We start from the raw sequence: 22,119 nt of genomic DNA, 5'->3' as shown, positions 1-22,119 counted from the left end.
CAACTTCCTCATGCAGACAAGACCAAAAATGGGATCTTGCTGAGTCTTTCCTGCAACCTGGAACCATGTGGCAATGTGGCCAGATGGCAGTGCAGTTGGGCCTTTGTTTGACATGTGCCACCTTACTTTAAAATTCAAATGGCTCCTATTCACAGTGGCTATGTCTACTCTAGCCAAAAACTTCAAAATGGCCATGCAAATGGCCATTTCAAAGTTTACTAATGAAGCGCTGAAATACCTATTCAGCGCTTCATTAGCATGCGGCGGCTGCAGCACTTCGAAATGGACGCGGCTCGCCGCTGCGCGGCTCGTCCACACAGGGCTCCTTTTCTAAAGGACCCCGGCTACTTCGAAGTCCCCTTATTCCTATGAGCAGATGGGAGTAAAGGGATTTCGAAGTAGGCGGGGTCCTTTTGAATAGGTATTTCAGCGCTTCATTAGTAAACTTCGAAATGGCCATTTGCACGGCCATTTCGAAGTTTTTGGCTAGTGTAGACACAGCCAGTGTGTGGAGGTGAATGGCAGAGCTGAGGCTGGGATGATTTCCCACCTCTGCTTTTGCAAGAAGACAATAAACCAAGAGCAGCAACAAAGGTGGGAAAAAGTACCCAAGAAGTTACTTGAATAAAAGTGCAGCTGCTTTCACTTCTGGATACTTGAGTACAATCAAGATGTGATATGTGCATGCATGTACTTTTACTCAAGTTTTCCAGAGGGACACCGGTGACTTGTACTTAAGTTCATTTAACCGCCTCCCTCCACCCCCCGCCATGCCCAAGGTAGAACATGCTCCTTGTATAACGTGCAGTGGTTGTCCAATGCTACTGTACACATGGGAAACCTGGAGAATGCACAAATGTCACTTGAAGGCCCTTGAACAATATCATCAATGCTGCCTCGGGAGAATCCTAAATATCTCTTGGGAGGATAGGCGCACAAAACACTAACGTCCTGGACGAGTCAAATACGACCAGCATTGAAGCCACTATCATTCATCATCAACTTCGTTGGACTGGGCACGTGTTTCAGATGGCTGATCAGTGCCTCCCAAAATGGATTCTGTTTTCCGAGCTGGAGGCCAGCAGAAGTGATATAAGGACATGCTGAAGAAACACATGAAAAAGTGCAGCATCAACGTTGATGCTTAGGAGAACCCTGCCCAAGACCATTCCCAGTGGAGAACAGCAATCTGTGAGGGGGTGGTGCAATTTGAGAGGTCCCGTGGCAGTGCAGATGAGGAAAGGGTGAGGAGAAGAAGAAAACAGCAGCAAAACAGAGCCCTGTGCCCTCCAACAGCTACCAACACCTGCCCCTTCTGTAACAAGACCTGTGGCTTCAGAATCGGGCTGATCAGCCATCCGCAGGCTCTCAAATAGGAAGGTGACATGAAGACATCCTACTCGTTATCAAGAGGCTTCCAAGATGTGGTGCTGCAGCCTTGCTTTGATGTAGGACTCTTAAGCCAGGTCACACCAGTTATCCTAGCAGCATTTCTCTAGCCAATCCCCTCTCACCAGGCAACCCACATACTTCTCTCTCCCCCCAGGAAGCCACCTGTACACAAGCCTTGCAGTTCACTTCTTTGCAGACTGCAGACAACTTTGTATTCACAACTGGGGAAGCTTTTCTTTGGCATGCAATCTGGAAAATGCCAGAATGTGGTTAGTCTGTGCTTCCCCCTTCTCACTGCTTCACTGTAGTTATTAGGTGACTTTGGGAACATATTAAAGAGGGGCTTCAACCATGAAGTCCTTAGCCGAGTGTCCACAGTAGTGGTTCAAAGGCTGTGTCTACACTGCTTGCTTTTCCCCCCCACAACAATACTTCACTGATTTTGACCATGGGACACTGCATAAAGTTGAAAAATTGTGTTCACGGAGCCACAGCATTGTGAAAGGGAGAGTTCTCATTTACAGCCACTGTTGACATCCGGAGCATTGCAAGAGGAGCCTTCACTTGAGCCAATGATAGCTGTGTTTTGCTCACATGCACTCATTTCCAACCTTGAGAGCAGGGGTTGACAAAAGTCATTCACAGAGCCAGGGTTATTATTTCGAGGGAAAAGCCCTCTTACCTTGACTTTTCATGCACAACAGTGTGAACGCTCCACGTTTTGCAGTTTTGGGATAAAACAAGTGTTTTTTTCTGGAAAAAAAGAAAAAACATTAGTGTAAAACCCACAAGCCCAAAGAGTGCATCTGTGAAAAAGGTAGTCTTTCCTAATCTGCACAAGGCTGGAGCAAGTCAGTAATTGTACTAATGCATGGAAATGAAAAAAATCACTCTGATGGCCCTCTGCTTGACTTCTTGACTTGATCTGTGCATTTTTTGTCTATGCACTGTCTGTATTGGTTGCGTAGCATATTGTCTGTGTTTAACAAATAATGATGAATAGTAACAGGTATAAAAATAATATCATGGTCTTACACTTTCCATTTGGAACCACTGTGAGAAAATACACTCTACAAAATATGCTTAGACCAAATATCATTAAATCATTTTCTGCTTACTTTGAGGGATAGCTAGGGCAAGGAAAGCTGTTAAAGTCATAATCCTGAGAGCAAATAACTATATTTTTGCTGTTGAAAGAGCAGAGTGCATTTTATACACAAGTAGCTATTAGGACATTATATATTTGGGCTTGCATATATACTTATATAAGCTACTAATCACTTGAGCATTTAGTCTGATCTTTAAAAAAGAGCTGAGCACCAACAACTTCCGTACCAACTTCACTCCCTCACTGAAGGGTGGATTTTTCTACCTAAATAATTAAATTGGTACAACTGTTAGTGAGAACCCAGCAACAGTGGTATAGATGGGATTAAGCATCCATACTTAAAAGGCTTATACTGTTTACAGGGGGTCCTTGTTATAAGTCCAGGTTACATTCTTAAATAATGCAACTCATAGTGAAATGACTTATAAAGGGGAATTAATATCCATAAGGAATAATTTAATTAATTAGTTTGAGATATGCTCCCAACACATACTGTTTACATGTGTGGTACAGATAATGTACCTATAACTCACAAAACACAATGAATAGAAATGGAACATAAATAAAATAAATAAGATAAACAAATAATAGAAAAAGATAAGCCAGCTCCCCATCAGCTCCCCGCCAGTCACTACTGGCTCCCCATCAGCTGCCTGCCAGCCTCCATCAGTTCATTTCCAGGGCCCCTGCACTACAGCACCTGCTGCCTATCCACCACAGAGCTCTGCTAAGTTCCTGGCTTTTGGTCCCTCAGCCCCTAAATGATGCAAGTGAGTATCAGTGCAACTTACAGTGAATCTGCTTTCCTGAATTACTTAACAACACATATGTGAAATGACTTATAGCAAAGTGATTTATAACGCAGACCCCCTGTATCGATACCAGTGTCACTGAAGTGGTACAAGTTGTATGCAGGCAAGCCCTAACTGAAGGCAGCAGAAGGTGGAAGCACTTAATACTTCTGAAAAGCAAGACAATGTGGTCCAGTTTAAGTAACTTGATTTCTGTTCCTGATTCTGCCAGTGATCAGCTGTTATGATCTTTAACCATTTAACTAACCTGTCTCCCCTTTCTGTTTCTGTCTTGTATATTTCACAAGCAAGCTCTTTGGGGAATGGACTGTCCCTTGGTACATGTCTGTGCAGCACCTAGCATGATGAGACTGCTACATGCTAATCACAGAGCTCTGGGACAGGAAGAAACCTCTAGAGGTCATCAGTTCCAGCCCCCTGCCCTGAACAACAGGTGTTTGCCTAACTAGCTCTTAAAAATGACGGATAATGGGGATTCTGAAACCTCCCTTGGAAGTGCCACTATCCTCATTAAGTATCAGAGGGGTAGCCATGTTAGTCTGGATCTGTAACAGCAACGAAGGGTCCTGTGGCACCTTACAGACTAACAGAAAAATGTTCTGAGCATGAGCTTTCGTGAGCACAGACTCACTTCATCAGATGCACATCGGATGAAGTGAGTCTGTGCTCACGAAAGCTCATGCTCAAAACTTTTCTGTTAGTCTATAAGGTGCCACAGGACCCTTCGTTGCCATCCTCATTAAAAATGCTGTTTCTATTATCTACTCTAAAATCTCCCTTGCTGCAGATTAAACCCATTGTTTTGTGTTCTAACTCCAGTGCCCATGAAGAAGAATTGATCACGGTAATCTTTGGACCAGCCCTTAAAATATTTGAAGTCTGTTATCAGTGACCCTCAGTCTTTTGTCTAATATAACACAAATGGTAAGAACAGAAATTTTAGCTCATTAACTATTTCTTCCTTCCACCCCAGCCCTGGGCGTCAATATTGTTCTTATCCTGTAGATGCAAAAAAAAGCCCTGCCCTCTCCCAATGAGGTGATAAGTGTGAAGAAAAGAGACTCTCTTAATAGGTGGCAGAAGGGAAAAGTGCTGTTAGGTTTATCCTGGGAATGCCTTATTTGCCAATTGTTTCTTAAACTTTATAAACAGGTGTGTTTATAAAGGACCCCTGTTAACAGAGCTTTCAGCCACTGATGAAGTTAACTGAAGAAATTACTCCCTTATATCTAACAGCACAGACAAAGATTGCACAAGCTGATTCTTCTCCTTGTGAGCCCCTTACTACTGTGCAAGAGAGTTTTGCCATTTGTTCTTTGACTGGGAGCAGGACAAGAGCGGCTAAATACAGCAAAGGGCTCATTTGCACTGCAAACAATTTTTTGTTATCATTATTTATTGTACCATGTAACGGGGTCAGGCCAGCAGACCCCAGATGAAAGGGTCCTATTGGCCACAAGATCCCCTCCACAAGGGGGGATCCACCAAAAAGCATGGACCCCAAATTATTTTAGGGGACAAACTAAACAACAGGGACAAGCGTGGAAGTCATAGGGTCAAAGCAAGGGAGACAGATGGGGGACCTGAGCAGAGAGCCCCAGAGAGCACATACTGCTCCTTGAAGGTGTTGAGGGAGCCAGTGGATGCTGTCCAGAGGAACTCTGCCTGGAGGCATGAATGGAGCAATTAATGGAAGTAGGCCCCACATCACAGTCCCTGCCCTCAGCCAGCCTCCTCTCCAGGATCTTGTAATAGCCACATCGGTTGTGGCCAGGAACAGGCTGATGAGGAGGTCCTGTGACTTTGTGGGGCCAAAAACGGCAGGGAAACTAGCTGCTGGCATGGCTGAGTACAGTCCTGCAGTGTAAACATGGCTGAGCAGTATTCCCAAACTACCATAATTCTCCCATTATTGTTTGCATTATGGCTGTGCTGAGAGGCCCTAACCAAGATCACTATGTTATTGTCATATGAGACAAGCCACACTACACAGGCAGGCCAGACACAAGACAGGAAGGGAAATGGCAGCTCAGGGAGTGGAGTGACTTGTGCAAAGTCACCCAAGTTCAGACCCAGGATTAGCACCCATAAGAATGGTCCAGGGACCAATGCCAGATTGTTCCAAAGAAACAAACAGAACAGGCAAGCAAATGCTCCATCCCCCACTATCCACCCCCTGCTTCTGGAAATCCGGGTCCAGGGGCACCCAGAGAATAGGGTTGCCAGACATCCTGCAATGCGCGGGACAGTCCTGAATTTCACTGACAAGTCCCTCCTGACATTTTTGCATAAATAGGGGATGCAGGACTCATCAGGGAAATTCCCTGTCTTCAGCAAGGGACCCTGCAACTGGAGCTTCATGCCGCAGCCAACTCACAACTATGAGGCTACAGGGTCCCCCATGACCCTGGGCCGGGGATCCCATGGCTGTGGCTCCCAGCTGTGAGGCTGTGGGATTCCCCACAGCCCCGGGCCAGGGATCCTGGGGCTGTAGTTGATGGTGGGGCTCCGTGCCACAGCTGGCTCCCACGGTGGTGCCCCTCCGGTTCCTGTTTTTGGAAAACTTACATTGAAGAGGCAGCCCCAGCTGGGGAATCCTGTTTCTGGGGCTGCTGGTCCCACAGAAGTTCTCCAGAAATCTGGCAATCCTACCAGGGAAGGAGGTTGTGTCCCTGACCATCTTGGCTAATAGCCCTTTGTGGGCCTAGCCTCCAGGAATTTTCTTGGTTTATTTTTGAATCCTGTTATATATTTGGCCTTGAACATCCCTTGGCAAAGAGTTCCACAGGCTGACTGTACTAGGTGAATGTCTTCCATTTGTTTGTTTGAAAAGCTGCTACCTATTAATTTCATGGGGTGACCCCTAGTTCTTGTGCAAAAGGAAGGAGCAAATAACATTTCCTTTTTCCAGTTTTTTCACATCAGTTGTGATTTTATAACCCCCTCATGGCTATGTGTGCACTACTGACAGTATAGCTGCATAGCCTTGCCAGAACAGCTGTGCTGGTGTCAGATCTCTTGAGCAGCCGCCCCATGCCAACTACCACCTATCCTTCTTGAGAGGGGGCAACCAGGATGGTGTGGAATATTCAGGGTAAGGGAAGACCATGGGTTTATAGAGGTAGTGGGATATTTTCTGCCTTATTATCTATCCATTTCCTGATGGTTTCTAACACTTCGTTAATCTTTTCAACTGCTGTTGCATGTTGAGTGGATGTTAGCCATTCACTGAGGCCTGGTCTACACTAGACAGGTAAGCTGATTGTAGATACGCAGTTCTTGCTACAGCAGTTGTGTAGCTAAAATCGACTTATCTGGCGTCTTTGCAGGGGGAGGTCAACGGGAGAAAATCTCCCATCGACCTCCCTTACTGTTCGCAATATCGAGGCATACAGGAGTTGACTGCCGACCCCAGATAGTTCAATTTTACGTATCCCTACCAGGCATGTGAAATCAAACTGCAGAAGATCCTGACCAGGTTGATCTTCCACATAGTCTAGACATACCCTTAGGCTTTCTGAATCACACACCCATGCCCTGCCCACTGCCAGCCTGGTAGAGAGCAAGTCTACAGCACAGCATAGATATGTGTGGCTAAGACACAGTTTGGGTCTGTCTATGCTTAAAGCCCAAACAGAGTTTTAACGAAGTCCCAAGATAATTGTGTTGTAAGTATATCCAGAACACATTTGTTTTAACTGCATGGGCCTGAAATTTCCCACTGTGTAAACTGTAGGACTGTAACAAGGAGTCCTGTTATAGACTAAAAGATATTTTAGAGCATAAGCTTTTGTGAGCAAAGACCCAATTCGTCAGGAATGTAGGCAATGCTATATTGGATCAGACCAGTATCTCATCTATGGCAGACACCTATTCTTTCTGTTACTATCTTAGATGATTCAGAAAAAGGTGAAACTCCCTCTCCTTTAAAATATGCTTATTTAATTATGAAATCCTAAACCATCAGGAAGAGGGGACTTTCCTGCACTGCCTTAGGCAATGAAGTAAGAAGATTCAAATCCATTACAAATTGTATCCTGGCCAGTATATCTTCTGTTGTTATTATTCATTCAAAATACCTCCTTGCTCTCTGAGTTGTACTGAGCCATTTGTTTTTATAACCACCTGCAAGGGGGAGTTCCATCAGTTAATAAACAGGTTTTCTTTGTGGGGTGTTTTTTTTTTTTTTTAAAAAAAAAAAGCATTTCGTGCAACGTTTAGTATCATTTTGGCTAAGTAGGTCTGAATCATAGTTATGCTGAACATGATATCTTTGGCAGCTCTTATGGCTGAACTATCTTCAGCTAACACCATGTTCAAACATGATTCAATTTTGTAATCTTAAGCAGGCCAAAGAAGACATGATAGCAGAAATAGAGTCTACTACAGAGACCAACATGAAAAGTCACTAGAAACAGATTCCTTAGTTACTACCTAGGATCTCACTTCTCTTAGGCCAGGTCTACACTAGGGAGGGGAAAAAACAGTTTAAGATAATGCAACTCCAACTACAAATAATGCAGAGCTGGAGTCAACACACCTGAAATCAATTTTTGCTGCCATCCCCACAGTGGGAGGTCAATGGGAGAAACTCACCAGTCAGCTTCCTTTATTCCTCGCAACTGCAAGAAGACCAGAGGTCTACAGCAGTGCCCTGATCATTGAATTTAGCACGACCACACTTGGTGCACTAAGTCGGAGCCTGGAAGATTGGCCACCAGCATGTCAATCTTCCTGTAAGTATAGACATACCCCAAGCTTACCTTTCTTCCTGTTTCCCACTAATTGTCCAGTATGCTTTTCTGGAATTGGCCTTTCAAATTTGGTAGAGGCAAGCAGCTGTTGTCATTAAGCATCCATTTTGCAACTAATGCTGTTCAGTGCATCTTGCTCTTGTCTGGCTAGTGAGTACTGTTCCTTCATGTTATGCTTGTAAGTAGTTCCGTCTGAGCCTGTTGGAGATGACACATTCTCACCCGGGATGTGGAAACTAAGGGTAAGTCTATACTAGGAAAATAGTTTGATTTCACTTATGCACTTCTCACTACAGCATTTGCATAGCTAGAATCGACTTACTTCCCTAGTGAGATCCGAGCCTCTTTAGTCTTGCAACAACATCCCTTACTCAATGCCATAGCGTGGAGTACAGGGGTTGATGGCTAAGCCCAAAAAGGTCAATTTTGCCATGACATCACCAGACACACAAAGCTGAGCTCCAGAAGATCGACTGCAGCACATCGATCTTCTGGTAAATATAGACAAGGCCTAAGGCATATAGAGGCACTAATTTGCCTCAGGACAAGAAGACAAGTCATAACAATGGTAGAACTAAGTTTAGAACCCAAAAGTCCTGTTTCTAGACCCCCTATTCTACCAGCTCACACACTCCTGCTCTCAGGAATCATATAGTACATTCAGGTACTCCTTAAACAGCAGCTTCCCATTTAGGGCCATTGAAACTATGATGGCCAGTGTTCTTGGCTATACAGCAAACCCTATGGTGTTAGTGATGAAAGTGTTCTTCCATTGAAACAGACCAGACCTACTCCAAAAAACATTCATACTGCAGTAATACTTTCTAAGCATCTAACCACTTCCATCTGGGAATCTCCAAAGACTTCACACACCCTCATGAATTATGGGTCAGAATATCCCATTGCAGACAAGGCCCAGATTGTCAGGAGTCTTTCACTAGCCCTTGAGGCAACTAAGGACATGCCTTGATTTTTTGTAGGACTGAGGCCTAATACCAGATAATTCCTGTGCAAGATGCCCTAGCTGAGAAACTTTAGGGTGTCATTTCCATAAGTGTCAAGAATCTATACCTGATGGCAGTGATGGGTGAGCACCTCCGTAAGTCAGGACCTAAGTGTCAAGTTCCAGACCCAAAACCCAGAGTCTCCATAGTCGGTGGCTCCTTTTGAAAACTGGGCTGCTGCCTACTTGCTAGTGTCCTGGCAAATGAAGTAAGACATGATGTAAAATTGTGTATTTGCCTAGGAATGACTCCAAAGGTGGGTTTTGTATAAAATGACAGCGATCTCACTTTAGAATAGTTATCTGTTCTTGGCTTCTTGAACCTTTTTTGCTTAGAACAGAAAATATCTTTAAACGTGGCACGTGGATAGAACCAACTTACAAATCCGTGTTCTATTTCTGAGGCCTTTTCTTCACTTGCCCCAATCGTAGCCATCAACATACATGAAACATTGAGACACAAAACTGCAAGAGACCTCATTGGTCACTAAGGTCAGTAGCCTGCTATCCTAGACAGGCCTGTTACATTCCCAAGCACTGCTTTCAAATTAACTGTTTTTCCAATAGAGTAACACATGGTGTGGAGAGGCCACAGCCACTGTTTAAATATAACTATCTCAAGCCTGAAGCCAGGTTAAATTCCACCAGTGCAAATGGCAGCCTTTCTTAGCTACTCTAGGGATTTTCAGTGGTACAGTGGACTGTTAACCCAACCCCTGTTAGGTACTCTCACGCAGAGATGCAGTTTTAGTGCAGCCATACACCCACTCCACAAAACACTGACCTTCAAATATTGAGAACAAAGGTCTGACCTTCTCCCTTACGCATGGAATTCTTTCCTCCAGAGCACACTGAAAAGTCTGTAAGTAAAAGTCACAACTCTTCCATGCAGGACACCACTTTAGAGAAGGCTAGTGTATTCTTGCTAATATGCCACCACAATGTTATGCAAGACCTTATGATTAAAATCTAGAGCTCTAGTCCCTTATATTTACATCACTATTAGCATAGCTTAAGTGTATTAAAGGAGTTAATCAACTTGTGTTGTGCTGCTTTGGCAATCCAAAAGTGACTAATAAGATTCAGGGAAAGCAGTGCCCTCTGAAATGCATGACAAGCCTTTCAAAGTTGAGGGCTCTTTTACCTCATCTCCTCAGGAAAATGTTGAATAAAGTAATAGTATCTTTTAAAAGAGCTTTGAACTTCTCTTTTTGCTATGCATGCAAACCAGTGCAGTTTTCCTTTAACCCAACCCTTCAAGAAGCAGTCTCTAGTCAAACAATACCAAAAGCAAAACAAAAAGCAGTCAAGTAGCACTTCAAAGACTAGCAAAATGGTTTATTAGGTGAGCTTTCGTGGGACAGACCCACTTCTTCAGACCATAGCCAGACCAGAACAGACTCAATATTTGAAAATATTTAAGTGCTTTAAATATTTAACATTTAAAGTGCTACTTGACTGCTTTTTGTTTTGATAGTGTACAGACTAGCACGGCTTCCTCTTTGTTACTATTCAATACCAAAAGCAGTGATACTAACTCATCCCCATCCCCTTCATTAACTTCCATCAGGTGTTAATGTCGTTAAGGGTGCGATTCAAAACCCACTGAAAGCCGTAAAAGTCTTTTGATTTGCTTCCATATGTTTTAAATTACATGACAGGTAATAGATTTTTAAAAAATAATTAAATGGATATTATCAGGCTGGGGCCTAGACTTCATGACCTCTAGAGACCCCTTCCAGTTCTATGACATAGGTAGTCAGTATTGAGATTTTTACTCCACAAGTCTAATGTGATCTAACAGAATTGCTTCCACACACAAATACAAAAATTCAGAGAATTTATGTAAACAGTCCTCTAAATGTTAATGTTAATGCATACAATCCCCTAAAATTTTACAGACCTACCTAACAATTTGCTATTGCAAGAGAGTAAAACTGATTGAAAAGAAGCAAAATTTACTGATTATTTTCTAGACAAATGCAACAAGTAGAGAGTATAACTCTTGAAAAGCCAATTAGATTTTTAAAACCCTATTACTTTCAGCATTCAAAGCTGTATCAAGGGGAGAGGTGAGCCTTTTTAATTACTTTTTAACCAGCAGTGGATTTTAATATTCCTTTCAAGGATAGCCAGCTGCAGAAATGGATTACATACTAAAACCACCTTCAGAATAAACCTTTTAAAATGATTTTAAGATCTTGTCGCTGAGGACATGATACACACACACCAGCCAGCTTTAAAAGCAAAACACAAAGTGGGATCAAGCTTTCATGTTACATTTATTTTTAAATACTCATGTGAATACACTCTTAAGGCCTAGCCCTGCAGACAACTGCAGAGAATAGACACCCTACACCTGGAGTGAAAGTCAGCTCCATTGAAGTCAAAGTTGCAAAATACTGATCAGTGGTGCCAGAAACTCACCTGGTGACTTCAGTGGATTCCAGATACATTCGAATTCTTTTTGATTGGGCAACTGCATCTAAAGGGAATGTGTTATTTAGCATTTCTCACTCTAGCCCGTTGTTTGCTCTTGATTTGTTTGGTTCCTTTCTCTCATTATCTATTAGAGTAAATGGATTGAGTCTCTGTTTAGAAAAGATTATAGGACAGGGGATCAAGAGAAGCCTTGGCAACATAAGAACCAGCAACATTTACTGTACATGCTTTTTGGACACAGCCCTCAGTATTAGGGAGAATAAAGTAAATAAATTATACCAACTGTTACATAAACTGACCCCCCACAACATGATTATGGGTAGGGATATTAGCAAGGTGATAAGAAACTCAGCCAATGCTTCCAAAAGCAGCCAATGTTTCACATTCAGTACCTTAAAATTAATATTATTCTTGTTTGCAATATTAGCATAGTTTAGATGAATGAAACTTTTGCAGTAAGTATTCACAGTTAATATTATCTCTTTCTGCTCTGGCTCTAGACTAGCATATTGAAGGCCTGTAAGTCACCCTGATGTTCATTGGTGCAGCAGCTAGACTCACAGTGATGATGGTATCAAAACAAAAAGGCAGTCCAGTGGCACTTTAAAGACTAATAACATAATTTATAAGGTGGTGAGCTTTAGTGGGACAGAGAAGTGGGTCTGTCCCATAAAAGCTCACCACCTAATAAATTATTTTGTTAGTTTTTCAAGTGCTACTGGATTGGCTTTTTGTTTTGACAGAATATAAACTAACACAACTGTCTCTCTGTTATTATTCAGTAATGATGGTAGAAGCTGTTGTGTAGATGTAATTAAGGCATGTTACCACCATATTCTACAAGCCTACTCTGAGCACTCTGGTGTACTGAGGTTCCTATTTTGTGCACACAAGTGAATCATTTTCTCACAGACTTGTATTTGTTCCTCTTCAGTGAATGCAACTGCCTATTTATCTGTACATATTCCACTCATTCCTGCAAGAGCTGAAGCGGTTGGGGAAATGTTACTAATTTAGTAAACATTCTGTGGTTTAAAGAGACACTGAGTATTTCATAACCTCCTGTTGTTAAAGAAACACCAAAACTGAAAAAACTTGAGAAACAGGTTTGTTTGCTTTTTTGCTTTGTGCATTTGGTAGAGAGTAAAACTGTTTCTCCTGTATAATCATTTAGTGCTTGATTCTGCATCTCGACCTGCTACTGAATCTGAGTTGAAAGGTGACTACAGAGAGCAAAATAGTTTACACTTTTACTCACACATTCCTAGCAATGGTAGCTTTTGCCACCTTCACCTGGTTTTTTTCCTCCCAAAAGTTTCAACTGTCTCTGCTTATCTGTGTAAATTCCATGCAAGTCATTGGCTCAGTTCTCTTCCTATCTGGTATTTGGTGTTAAGATCTCCATACAAAAGGCATCACCTCTGTAACAGAATGCCTGTGTGCTTATTCTTCCAATCTAACAGCTATTCTGTCAATAGTTTTTCTACTGAAGATTTATATTTATCTTTCTGTTATCTTGCCCCAGGTCATTCACAACATGGAAGGATCTAGGATAGAGTAGCCAAGTGTATCCAAGCTAATGTTGTCCTGAAATGGGTGCACTAACAGAGAGATTTACATTTATTATCTGCAGGTGACTTGACTAGAATACTTTGGAAAATATTTTATTTACAGCTGTGTTGCTTTGACTTCATTCTTCCTTCTTTGGCTATTTTTTGACTCATGGGAAGATAGGGTGTTTGCTAGTTAGAGATTCATCTGCTCATCTTCCTTACTGCTCACTTCAAGTCATAATGATCTGTGATACTGGTATTAATTGTTCAATTCTAATGATGTCACATCATAGCAGGATTCTATGATTCTCAATTCTGTCTATAGCAGGGGAATTTTCTGAAAAATTTCTGATGTTACCAGTGCTGGTTCCACTCAACTGGGAGCCCTAGCACAGATGGAGCACTTTGTATTTATCTTATTGTGTTGGGTACACTATTACTTTAGGCTTATTCCGAGCAGGAGTAAATGCAATGGTCCTTGAAATGGGTCCTTAAAATCAGTGGGGCCAGAATTAAGGATTATGGTGGATGAAAGGCTGGATATGAGTCCACAGTGTGCCCTTGTAGCCAAGAAGGCTAATGGCATATTGGGGTACATTCGGAGGAGTATTGCAAGCAAATCTAGAAAAGTTGTTGTTCCTCACTATTCAGCACTGGTGAGGCCACATCTGGAGTATTGCATCCAGTTTTGAGCCACCCAGTATAGAAAGGATGTGGATGTGCTGGAGCAGATTCAGTGGAGGGCAACAAAAATGATTAAGGGGCTGGAGCACATGGCCTATGAGGATAGGCTGAGGGAGTCAGCGTTATTTAGTTTGCAGAAGAGAAGACTGAACCGTGATTTAATAGCAGCTTTCAACTTCATGAAGGGGAGCTCTAAAGAGGATGGAGAGAAACTTTCTTACTGGTGACAGACAGCAGAACAAGGAGCAATGGTCTGAAATTACAGAAGGAGAGTAGATTGGATATCACGAAAAACTACTTGGCTAGGAAAGTGGTGAAGCACTGAAATGCGTTGCCTAGAGGGGTGGTGGAATCTCCATCCCTAGAGGTTTTTAAGTCCCAGCTTGACAAGGTCCTGGCTGGGATGACTTAGTTGGGGTTGATCCTGCTTGAAGCAGGGGGCTGAACTAGATGACCTCCTGAGGTCCCTTCCACCCCTAGGATTCTATGATTTTAGGATTCTGTGTTGTAATGCTGATTGGGTGGAGTTTAATGTGTATAAAGTGGGTCTACACACAGACTTTACCGTTTTAACTAAAGGGGTATGTGGTTTTTAAAATGATTGGGTGGAATTTATGCAAACCAGTGTGAACACACATCAATTTAAAACTGATTATAACAACTAAGCTTGTGCCTGCACAGTTTGCCTGTATGGTAGTTCAAACCTGCCAACCCACCCCATTGTGTATAGTTAAATTGATTTAAGACACTCAAACTTATTTATTTAAGTGCTGATCCACCCTTCATATCTTACTGAAAAGCTCCTCTTCCAACACAACAAAAACTAAACCACAACAAGCCAACTTCATACTGATATAACTGTATCTCCTGATTTTAATGCAAAGTCTAAACTGAGTGCAAGCTAACTTACACTAAGGTGACTTAAGACATCCTTAAACCCATGTAGAAATGCCCTTGAATCAGTTTATCATCTGTTCACTAAAGGAACTGATTTAAATCCAGTTATTCACATAACATTTGTAAGCACTTTGCCTCTTCTTTTCGTAAGCTGTTCTACATTCCATTAAATCATGAGGTTTTCCTTACATTCACTCTGTTTTCTTTTTCACTTTTCATCCCAGTTATATGAACCCATTCTATTACCATTAAAAATTATTTTCCCTTCTTGAAGTGAAATCCTGGGCCCACTGAATTCTCAATTGACCTCCATTGACTTCAGTTGGGCCAAGATTTTGCCCTTGGTGTTTATCTTCTAATACAACAAGAAGTCCTGGAGCACCTTGTAGACTGACATATTTTGGAGCTTAAGCTTTCGTGGGCAAAGACCCACTTCGTTAGATGCATGGTCTTTGCCCATGAAAGCTTATACTCTAAAATATCTGTTAGTCTGTGAGGTTCCACAGCAGGACTTATTGTTTTTTAAGATACAGACTAAAGTGGCCAATTGGACACTAATCTTCTAATAGTGATAAATGTTACGATTACAAAGATTTACTACTCCTGGTGGTTGTTTTTAGCCAAGCTTCACACAGCTATCTGTTTTAATCTTTCTCCATAAATCAGTCTCCTCTATTAATAGGCCATAGACAGGAAACATCTCCAACAAAATGTTGCCCAAAGTTTCTCATGGGACAGAGGTGGTTCTCTACCCATGCTTAGAGCCACGTGTATAGGAGTGTTTGTATACGGGATATTTATGAACTGATAGGATAGTAGAAGCTAGTCTGAAGGAGCCAAAAATAGTGGTGGTTGATGATACCTGAAGGCGTGAAAACAAACCTATGGTGGAAAAACAGTATCAATCTCAAGGTAAAGATCAAAAGCTATGTGACTCAGAATAGATCCCCATCCTGTTTTGAGAAGCCTCCACTAGTCCGTCCATCCCTCCCTTCATTGTGGTCTGGAGTTACAAAGAGACGGAGCAGTAATACAGAGCCTCAGCTGTTATCATTAAATCAGTACCAAGTGCGTGATTCACACCTTCTCCACCGCTTGCCTCCTCGCTCTTTTGTAGTCAGTTCGCCTGGTAATTTCTTGTCCAGTAGAGGGCGCAATTACATTACGCGAACAGACCTTCACAGTTACTAACAGGGCTGGGGGCGCAGCGAGGAGGCGTGAAAACCCTTGGCAGGCAAAACCAGTAGGGTTGCGAGAGTGAATCCCTGGCTAAAAATTTGCATTTAATACAGCGAACCAGAGGTTTCTGATTTTTTGCAAGCTATTTAGCAGTTACGCGTCACGCTGCGAACTTAACTGCTGCCATACCTGTTCGTTAACATGCACTTTCCCTCCAGTTGCTTCCCTGAGGTTCCTCTGGGGGTGCACTGGAGGGTGAAGGGAAGTTTGCTCAGAAGACACACCCCGGCTTGGACGCGGTGCGGCTGACCCTTTGAAGCCAGCCGCATTGTAGAGTGGTGTAAATCACTGTCAAGGATTGGGTTTGTCTCTCCTTGGCTGGGTTTTAAAAGGGTCAGATGCCAGCGAGGTTAATGCACACAAGAGACAAAACAGGCGAGAAAGAGTTTAACTAGGGGACAACGAGGCGTACCAGGGAAACGGGGCGGAGTGGGGGTGGTAAGTGGGAACGGCGTGTTAGAAATCCCTGGGGGCTGGGAGGGGATCAGGAGTAAAGAAAGGAGCTGAGAGCAGGCAAGGATTGTTGTGTGGTAGAGAAAGGAAAGAGTTAACGGGTTTCCCTCCCTCCCTTCACCTGGCTGAGCTGCCCAGCCCTGGGACAAGGGCAGCTTGCGCCTGGGTCTTTTTCTCCCTTTGCATTGGCAAGGGCTAAGTTTTCTCGCCAGCGTCTGTCCCTGGGGAGGAGCCAGCTAGTTTCTTAACCCCCTCCCCGTTATTTGTGAGGTGGGGGAGATTAGAGAGGACACGGGAGGGGGGCGATTGGACCAGCTACTGGGGGAAGTGAAACCCGTTCTCTCTAGCCCTCTGGCTGTTTGCTCTGTCTAGGAGTAACCCACTCAACCCTCCCCAGCCGGTCGCCCCCTTCCGCCTTGCAGGCAGGAGCTCGAGCACGTGCTAGGGGGAGCTGGGCGGCACATGCCCCCGCGGGGCGGCTAGCAAGTCGCTGTTTTCCTTGTGTTTACGCCAGCGAGGTGCACTGCGGTGCTGCGCCACACGCCTGGCCAAAGGGCGACTCCGTCCCAAATCGTCCGCCCTTTGTTTAGCAAGGTGAGGGCACTGCAGGAGCGGGGCTTTGCCTCGCAGATGGAAGCGGCGGGGGGAGACTTAATGCCGGCTTGCAAAATGAAAAATCGCTGCAAGCGACCGCTGGCAGCGGTGCAGCTGTGTCGTCCCCCCAGCCCCGCTCTGTGTTTCTGATGCACGCGTAGACAGGCGGGGGGGGAAATGTCCGCTGGCAGGAGCCTTGGAAATACCGTGATCACGTTAATTCATCTTACTATGTTTACTTCCGTTTTTCTGTCCTCTCGTAGCGCCCGTCACGGTATTAGCCGCATTCTCTCCCCCCCCCCCCCGCGCCATACACTTTCCCCGCCAGCAGCCTGGCTGCCCCGCCTCCTGCGGATGCATTACAAACAACGCAAAAAAAAATAGTCCTCAATGTGTAAATCCCACCTACTAGCAGCCCGGGGCGGTCACGAGGGGCGGCCACGAGGGGCGGCAGCTGCTGGAGACCTACACCCCCGCCCCTAGTCCCCAGCTGGCTCGCTTTGCTGGCTGGGGCTTGTTACTGCTTTGGCGGGAAAGGCGGATGGATCCGAGCGGCTGCTATAAAAGCAGCCGTGGAGGGTGCGTAGTTGTTTTTTTTGCAGAGGCGAGAGGGAGGGTGACGGGCTCGTGTAGTAGCTGCAGCCACCGTCGTCGCCTGTTTGAGCGCCCCCTCCCTCCCTGCCTGCCTGCTCGCCCGCCCGCCGGCTGGCGATTTAAAGCTGCGCGAGCGAGCTCCCTCCTGCCCCCGGACACGGCGGTTCTGCCTTGGACTTACAATTCCCGGCGCGCGGGGCCGGCGCTGCCCCCTCCGGCTCTCGTGGGATCCCTACTGTGGGGCTACAGCTAGTTCCTTCTCCCGTCACTTTGTTTTTTCCTTGCACTGTTTTAATCGGCCCCTCGCTGCATTTCCCAGCCGGTGCCTCGGAGGACCCGGTGAGTTTGCACAGAGGGTTTGCCGGTTCCCTGGTTAGAGGAGGCCAGGCTGCCCCCTCCAAAGCGCAGAGCTCCGGGGTGGCTTAAGGGGACGCGAGTGGACACAATGACACAAGATACGACGGCTGCAGCCGGGGCAGGCTGTGCCCCCAGCGCGCACTTGGCCAGCCTGACGCAGCGCACCGGGGACTTTAAATCGGGCTCCTCCCGGTGTCTCCCCTTGGCGGCCGAGGTGGGGGGGTTGGGACCCCGGGCACCACTGTCTGTCCCTTTCAGGGGGGTGAGGATCGGGCTAGTTGAGGGGGTGGGAGGTGGCGGCCCTGGAAGCGGCTCCGAGGATTCGGTCCGGTTCTTGGCCGCTTGGGAAGTGGGGAGGGTGGTCGGCAGAGGGGTCCCCGGCCGGGTGGGCTGATTCCCCGGTGCCGGCCCGACCAGCTAGTTAGGGGGGGGCGTACCAGAAGCCGGCTCCCGATCAAGGGACTGAGAGGAGCCGGCCAGGACCTGGGGAGGAGAAGGGGCGGTGGCGCTGAATATGCCGGGCAGCCCTTCCCGCGGGTGGGTGGGGGCAGCTGTTTTCGCGCTCTGTTAAGATGGTGCCGACTCTAAGGAGGCGCTGCGGGGCAGGGCGGATCGCTCTCTTGCTCCCCGTTTGCACCGGAGCGAACTGGGGTGCGGGCTGGCTGTGGCACAGTTTGTAGCAGCCCACTCTCGCTCCGCTGGGAGAGGGAGTGTGGCGGGGTTAAGGGTGCCACAACCCCTCCCCAAACTGCGTGAGTGGGGAGGGGTGGGCTGTCTAGTGTTGGCACCAGACGATGAGGTGCTGGGGAGGGGGGGGGCTGTTGATCCCTTTGTGCACGGCGTTTCCCCGCGGCGCCCTGACCCGTGTGGGTCTTTCCCTCCCCCCGGCCCTTAGGCATAGCCGCCGCGATGCCGCTGACCTCGACCCTGCCCAGCAAGAACTACGATTACGACTACGACTCGGTGCAGCCCTACTTCTACTTCGAGGAGGAGGAGGAGAACTTCTACCTGGCGGCGCAGCAGCGGGACAGCGAGCTCCAGCCGCCCGCCCCCTCCGAGGACATCTGGAAGAAGTTCGAGCTGCTGCCCACGCCGCCCCTCTCGCCCAGCCACCGCTCCAGCCTGGCCGCCGCCTACTTCCCCTCCACCGCCGACCAGCTGGAGATGGTGACTGAGCTGTTGGGGGGGGACATGGTGAACCAGAGCTTCATCTGCGACCCTGAAGATGAGTCCTTCGTCAAGTCCATCATCATCCAGGACTGCATGTGGAGTGGCTTCTCCGCCGCCGCCAAGCTGGAGAAGGTGGTGTCAGAGAAGCTGGCCTCCTACCAAGCGGCCCGCAAGCAGGGGGGCTCCGGCTCCCGCCTCTGCCCGCAGCCGCCGCCCTCGCAGCGGCCCAGCCTGGCTCCCTCTCCCGCCTCCGCCAGTACCTACCTGTACGATCTGGGCGCAGCCGCCTCCGACTGCATAGACCCCTCCGTGGTGTTCCCCTACCCGTTCAGCGAGAGATCGGCGAAGTCCGGCTGCCCTGACTCCAGCCCGGCTCCCCTGCTGGCCGATGTCAGCCCGCCCATCACCAGCAGCGACTCGGGTGAGTATCCACCCGCCTTTTTGGGGAGGCAGGGATCTCTCTGTGCCATCGGCTTAGGGCCAGTTCCCTTCAGGTCTGCCAGGGAAGCCACCGGGGACTTCCCCTGCCTGGCCCTTTAGGGCTCCAGCTTCCTAGTCAGATAACTTATCTAGCAAGGTTTGCTGCCCTGTGGTAAGTGCTCAGTGTTACCATCTCTCCCTGTGCCATCCGGGTGGGCTGTTGTCCCCCCACCCAGATATAACCCTTCAATTGGCATTAGAGGAACTGCCCTACATAGCAATCTTCCTTGGATTTGTTGCCTTATAATTTGCTCAGTGGGAATGCTTGGGAGATTTAAAACCTTCTACTAAGGCTTGGACAGTGGATAGAGCAGTTACACAGCTGGTTTTTTACTGAAACTCCTCCCACCCGCAAGATTTCAGTCACCCTATTGCATGTGCTTTTTAAATGCCACGTTAGCAAGGCATGCTGAGAAGCTCCAGCCAAATTAAATTTCCTGGGAAACTAGCCCATTGGGGTGTAGGGAGAAGGAGGAAGTGTTAATCTTCATAACAGGAGCTGAGTCATTTCCCCCAAAATCAGCCTTATCCAACTGAATCTGCTCTCTAGTGACAGTGGTTGGGTGGGAAAGAGTTAACCCCAGGGAGTGTGTGTAATCTGGGAGGTGTTCGTGAAAGTAGCTGAAGAGAGTAAATGGGTCAGGGAAAGTGTTTGAAAGGTACATAAGAGTGCCTTTTAAAACGGCTTGAGACAAACCCATTTATAGTCAGGGACTGAGTAAGTCTGCAGACAGTTTATAGCTTTTTTTTTGTTCATCCATTACTCATGAATATTGAAGGAGTTTCTAAAGGTATTTCTAAAATATACAAATGTTAAACTTTGCTTTGGGGTGTGGTCAAAGACACTAAATATTTAAGCATGGCTTTTATGGTTGGTGGCAGGGAGGGGGAAAAGAGGGGTTGTGCTGTAACATCGGCTGTCAACATTTAACTTTCCCACTGTCTTTTCAGAATTAGATAGCAAAAGTTACCTGGAAGACAGTTTGGTGGTTTGGGATATAGAGTTTATTCTTTTAACAGTACTGTTGCATGTTGGATTTCTTGGAGGAAACAATTTTTAAGGGGACTTGAAGGTTGTAGAAGCAGCTTATGAAAGGTCCTTTTTTTTTTTTTTTTTTTTTTTTTTTTTTAAAAAAAAAAAAAAAAAAAAAAAAAAGCAAGGCAGGCCTCCTTATTGTCCAGTATGCCTCAAGGAACATACGTTGTCTTTTTTTTTTTTTTTTTTTTTTTTTTAAATGTGTTTATACAAGTTGACTCATGTGGGTTGGCTTTTTTTCCTCCAGAAGAACCAGAGGAAGATGAGGAAGAAATTGATGTAGTGACAACAAGTGAATCAGAATCAATAACACAACCAACAGAAGAGCACAGTAAGCCACACCACAGCCCGCTTGTTCTGAAGAGGTATCATGTCCCCATCCATCAACACAACTATGCTGCTCCTCCCTCCACCAAGCTTGAGTATCCCACAGCAAAAAGGCTGAAGCTGGACAGTGGCAGAGGTCTCAAACAGACCAGTAGAACCCGAAAGTGGTCCAGTCCCCGCACATCGGACACAGAAGAAAATGACAAGAGGCGAACGCACAATGTTTCGGAGCGTCAACGGAGAAATGAGCTGAAGTTGAGTTTTTTTGCTTTGCGTGACCAAATACCTGAGGTAGCCAACAATGAAAAGGCACCCAAAGTTGTCATCCTTAAGAAAGCCACAGAGTATGTTCTTTCTATTCAAACAGAGGAACGCAGACTGGTTGCAGAGAAAGAAGAGTTGAGGAAGCAGCTAGATCTGTTGAAACACAAACTGGATCAGCTAAGGAACACTTCTGCATAGATGAGAATAATCTAATGCAGACTGAATAAAAACACATTAATGTTTCTAATCTTCGTGAACTATGGCAGTTCATGAAGTATGGAACTATTGCAATTGCATGCTTTGCAAAATAACTTGAGACTACACAACCTTGGCTGAAACTTGGAAAGGTTTAGCCATAACCTCAAAACTGCCTCATAATTAATACTTTGGGCATAAGGACAGATTCTTTATGCTTGGGGATAAAGTTTTGAATTTTGTTCTTTGAAAATTTTTTTGTATTTAAGTTCATTTTTCTTAAAACAGTTCCAAAAAGTTATCCCCAAATTGCTGTATATAGTTACACACTTTATTGCTATGTACATAAGTTTAATAAAATGTTTATTAATGTTGCACATTTTTCTATACTCAGCAGTTGTGGCAACTGGATTTATACTTGTTTTGAACTTCTGTGCCAGAGCATTTCACAATTTTGTGGGTTTTATTTAAATATGTTCTTTTAAAAATTGGTTTTATTTTTAGAGAAATAAATATTTAGTTAAATGTTGTGTAGAGACTTTGTTTTTTTTGTTTGTTTGTTTGTTTTCCTTTTACTGCCATTATACAGCTCTTGGATTCTGTATCCTTGTAATCATACCAGTACTCTGAGGTAAAGCAAAGGGTGAACTATGTAAGAAAAGAATAACTGAATTTTATAGTCATAACAGGTGTTTGGGGAAGCAACTTTCAAGTTGTGAATCCATTGACAAAGTGGGTAAAAAGCACAGTTCTACACATTGCCTC

General features: G+C 45.4%; 1 protein-coding gene and 1 long non-coding RNA gene across 3 annotated transcripts in view; one reads left to right on the top strand and one right to left on the bottom strand.

The window, feature by feature from the left end:
* Positions 1-2,149, bottom strand: part of LOC142008427 (uncharacterized) — a 56,022-nt gene extending 53,873 nt beyond the window's left edge. For both annotated transcript variants that reach the window (XR_012644139.1, XR_012644140.1), the window contains exon 1: positions 2,075-2,149. This is a non-coding gene — a long non-coding RNA (uncharacterized LOC142008427). The remainder of the gene's footprint in view (positions 1-2,074) is intronic.
* Positions 2,150-17,551: 15,402 nt separating this feature from the next.
* On the top strand, positions 17,552-21,884 carry MYC (MYC proto-oncogene, bHLH transcription factor). Its single transcript, XM_074985617.1, has 3 exons — positions 17,552-17,864; positions 18,778-19,473; positions 20,816-21,884. Exons 2-3 carry the CDS (start codon positions 18,792-18,794, stop codon positions 21,355-21,357), a joined length of 1,224 nt encoding a protein of 407 aa, XP_074841718.1. The 5' UTR covers positions 17,552-17,864; positions 18,778-18,791; the 3' UTR covers positions 21,358-21,884.
* The last annotated feature ends 235 nt before the right edge of the window (positions 21,885-22,119 follow it).

Source organism: Carettochelys insculpta, chromosome 2 (assembly GCF_033958435.1).
Source record: "Carettochelys insculpta isolate YL-2023 chromosome 2, ASM3395843v1, whole genome shotgun sequence".
Taxonomy (NCBI): domain Eukaryota; kingdom Metazoa; phylum Chordata; order Testudines; family Carettochelyidae; genus Carettochelys; species Carettochelys insculpta.
Note: the sequence above shows the minus strand (reverse complement) of the source record. Positions and strands in the feature narration are given on the sequence as shown.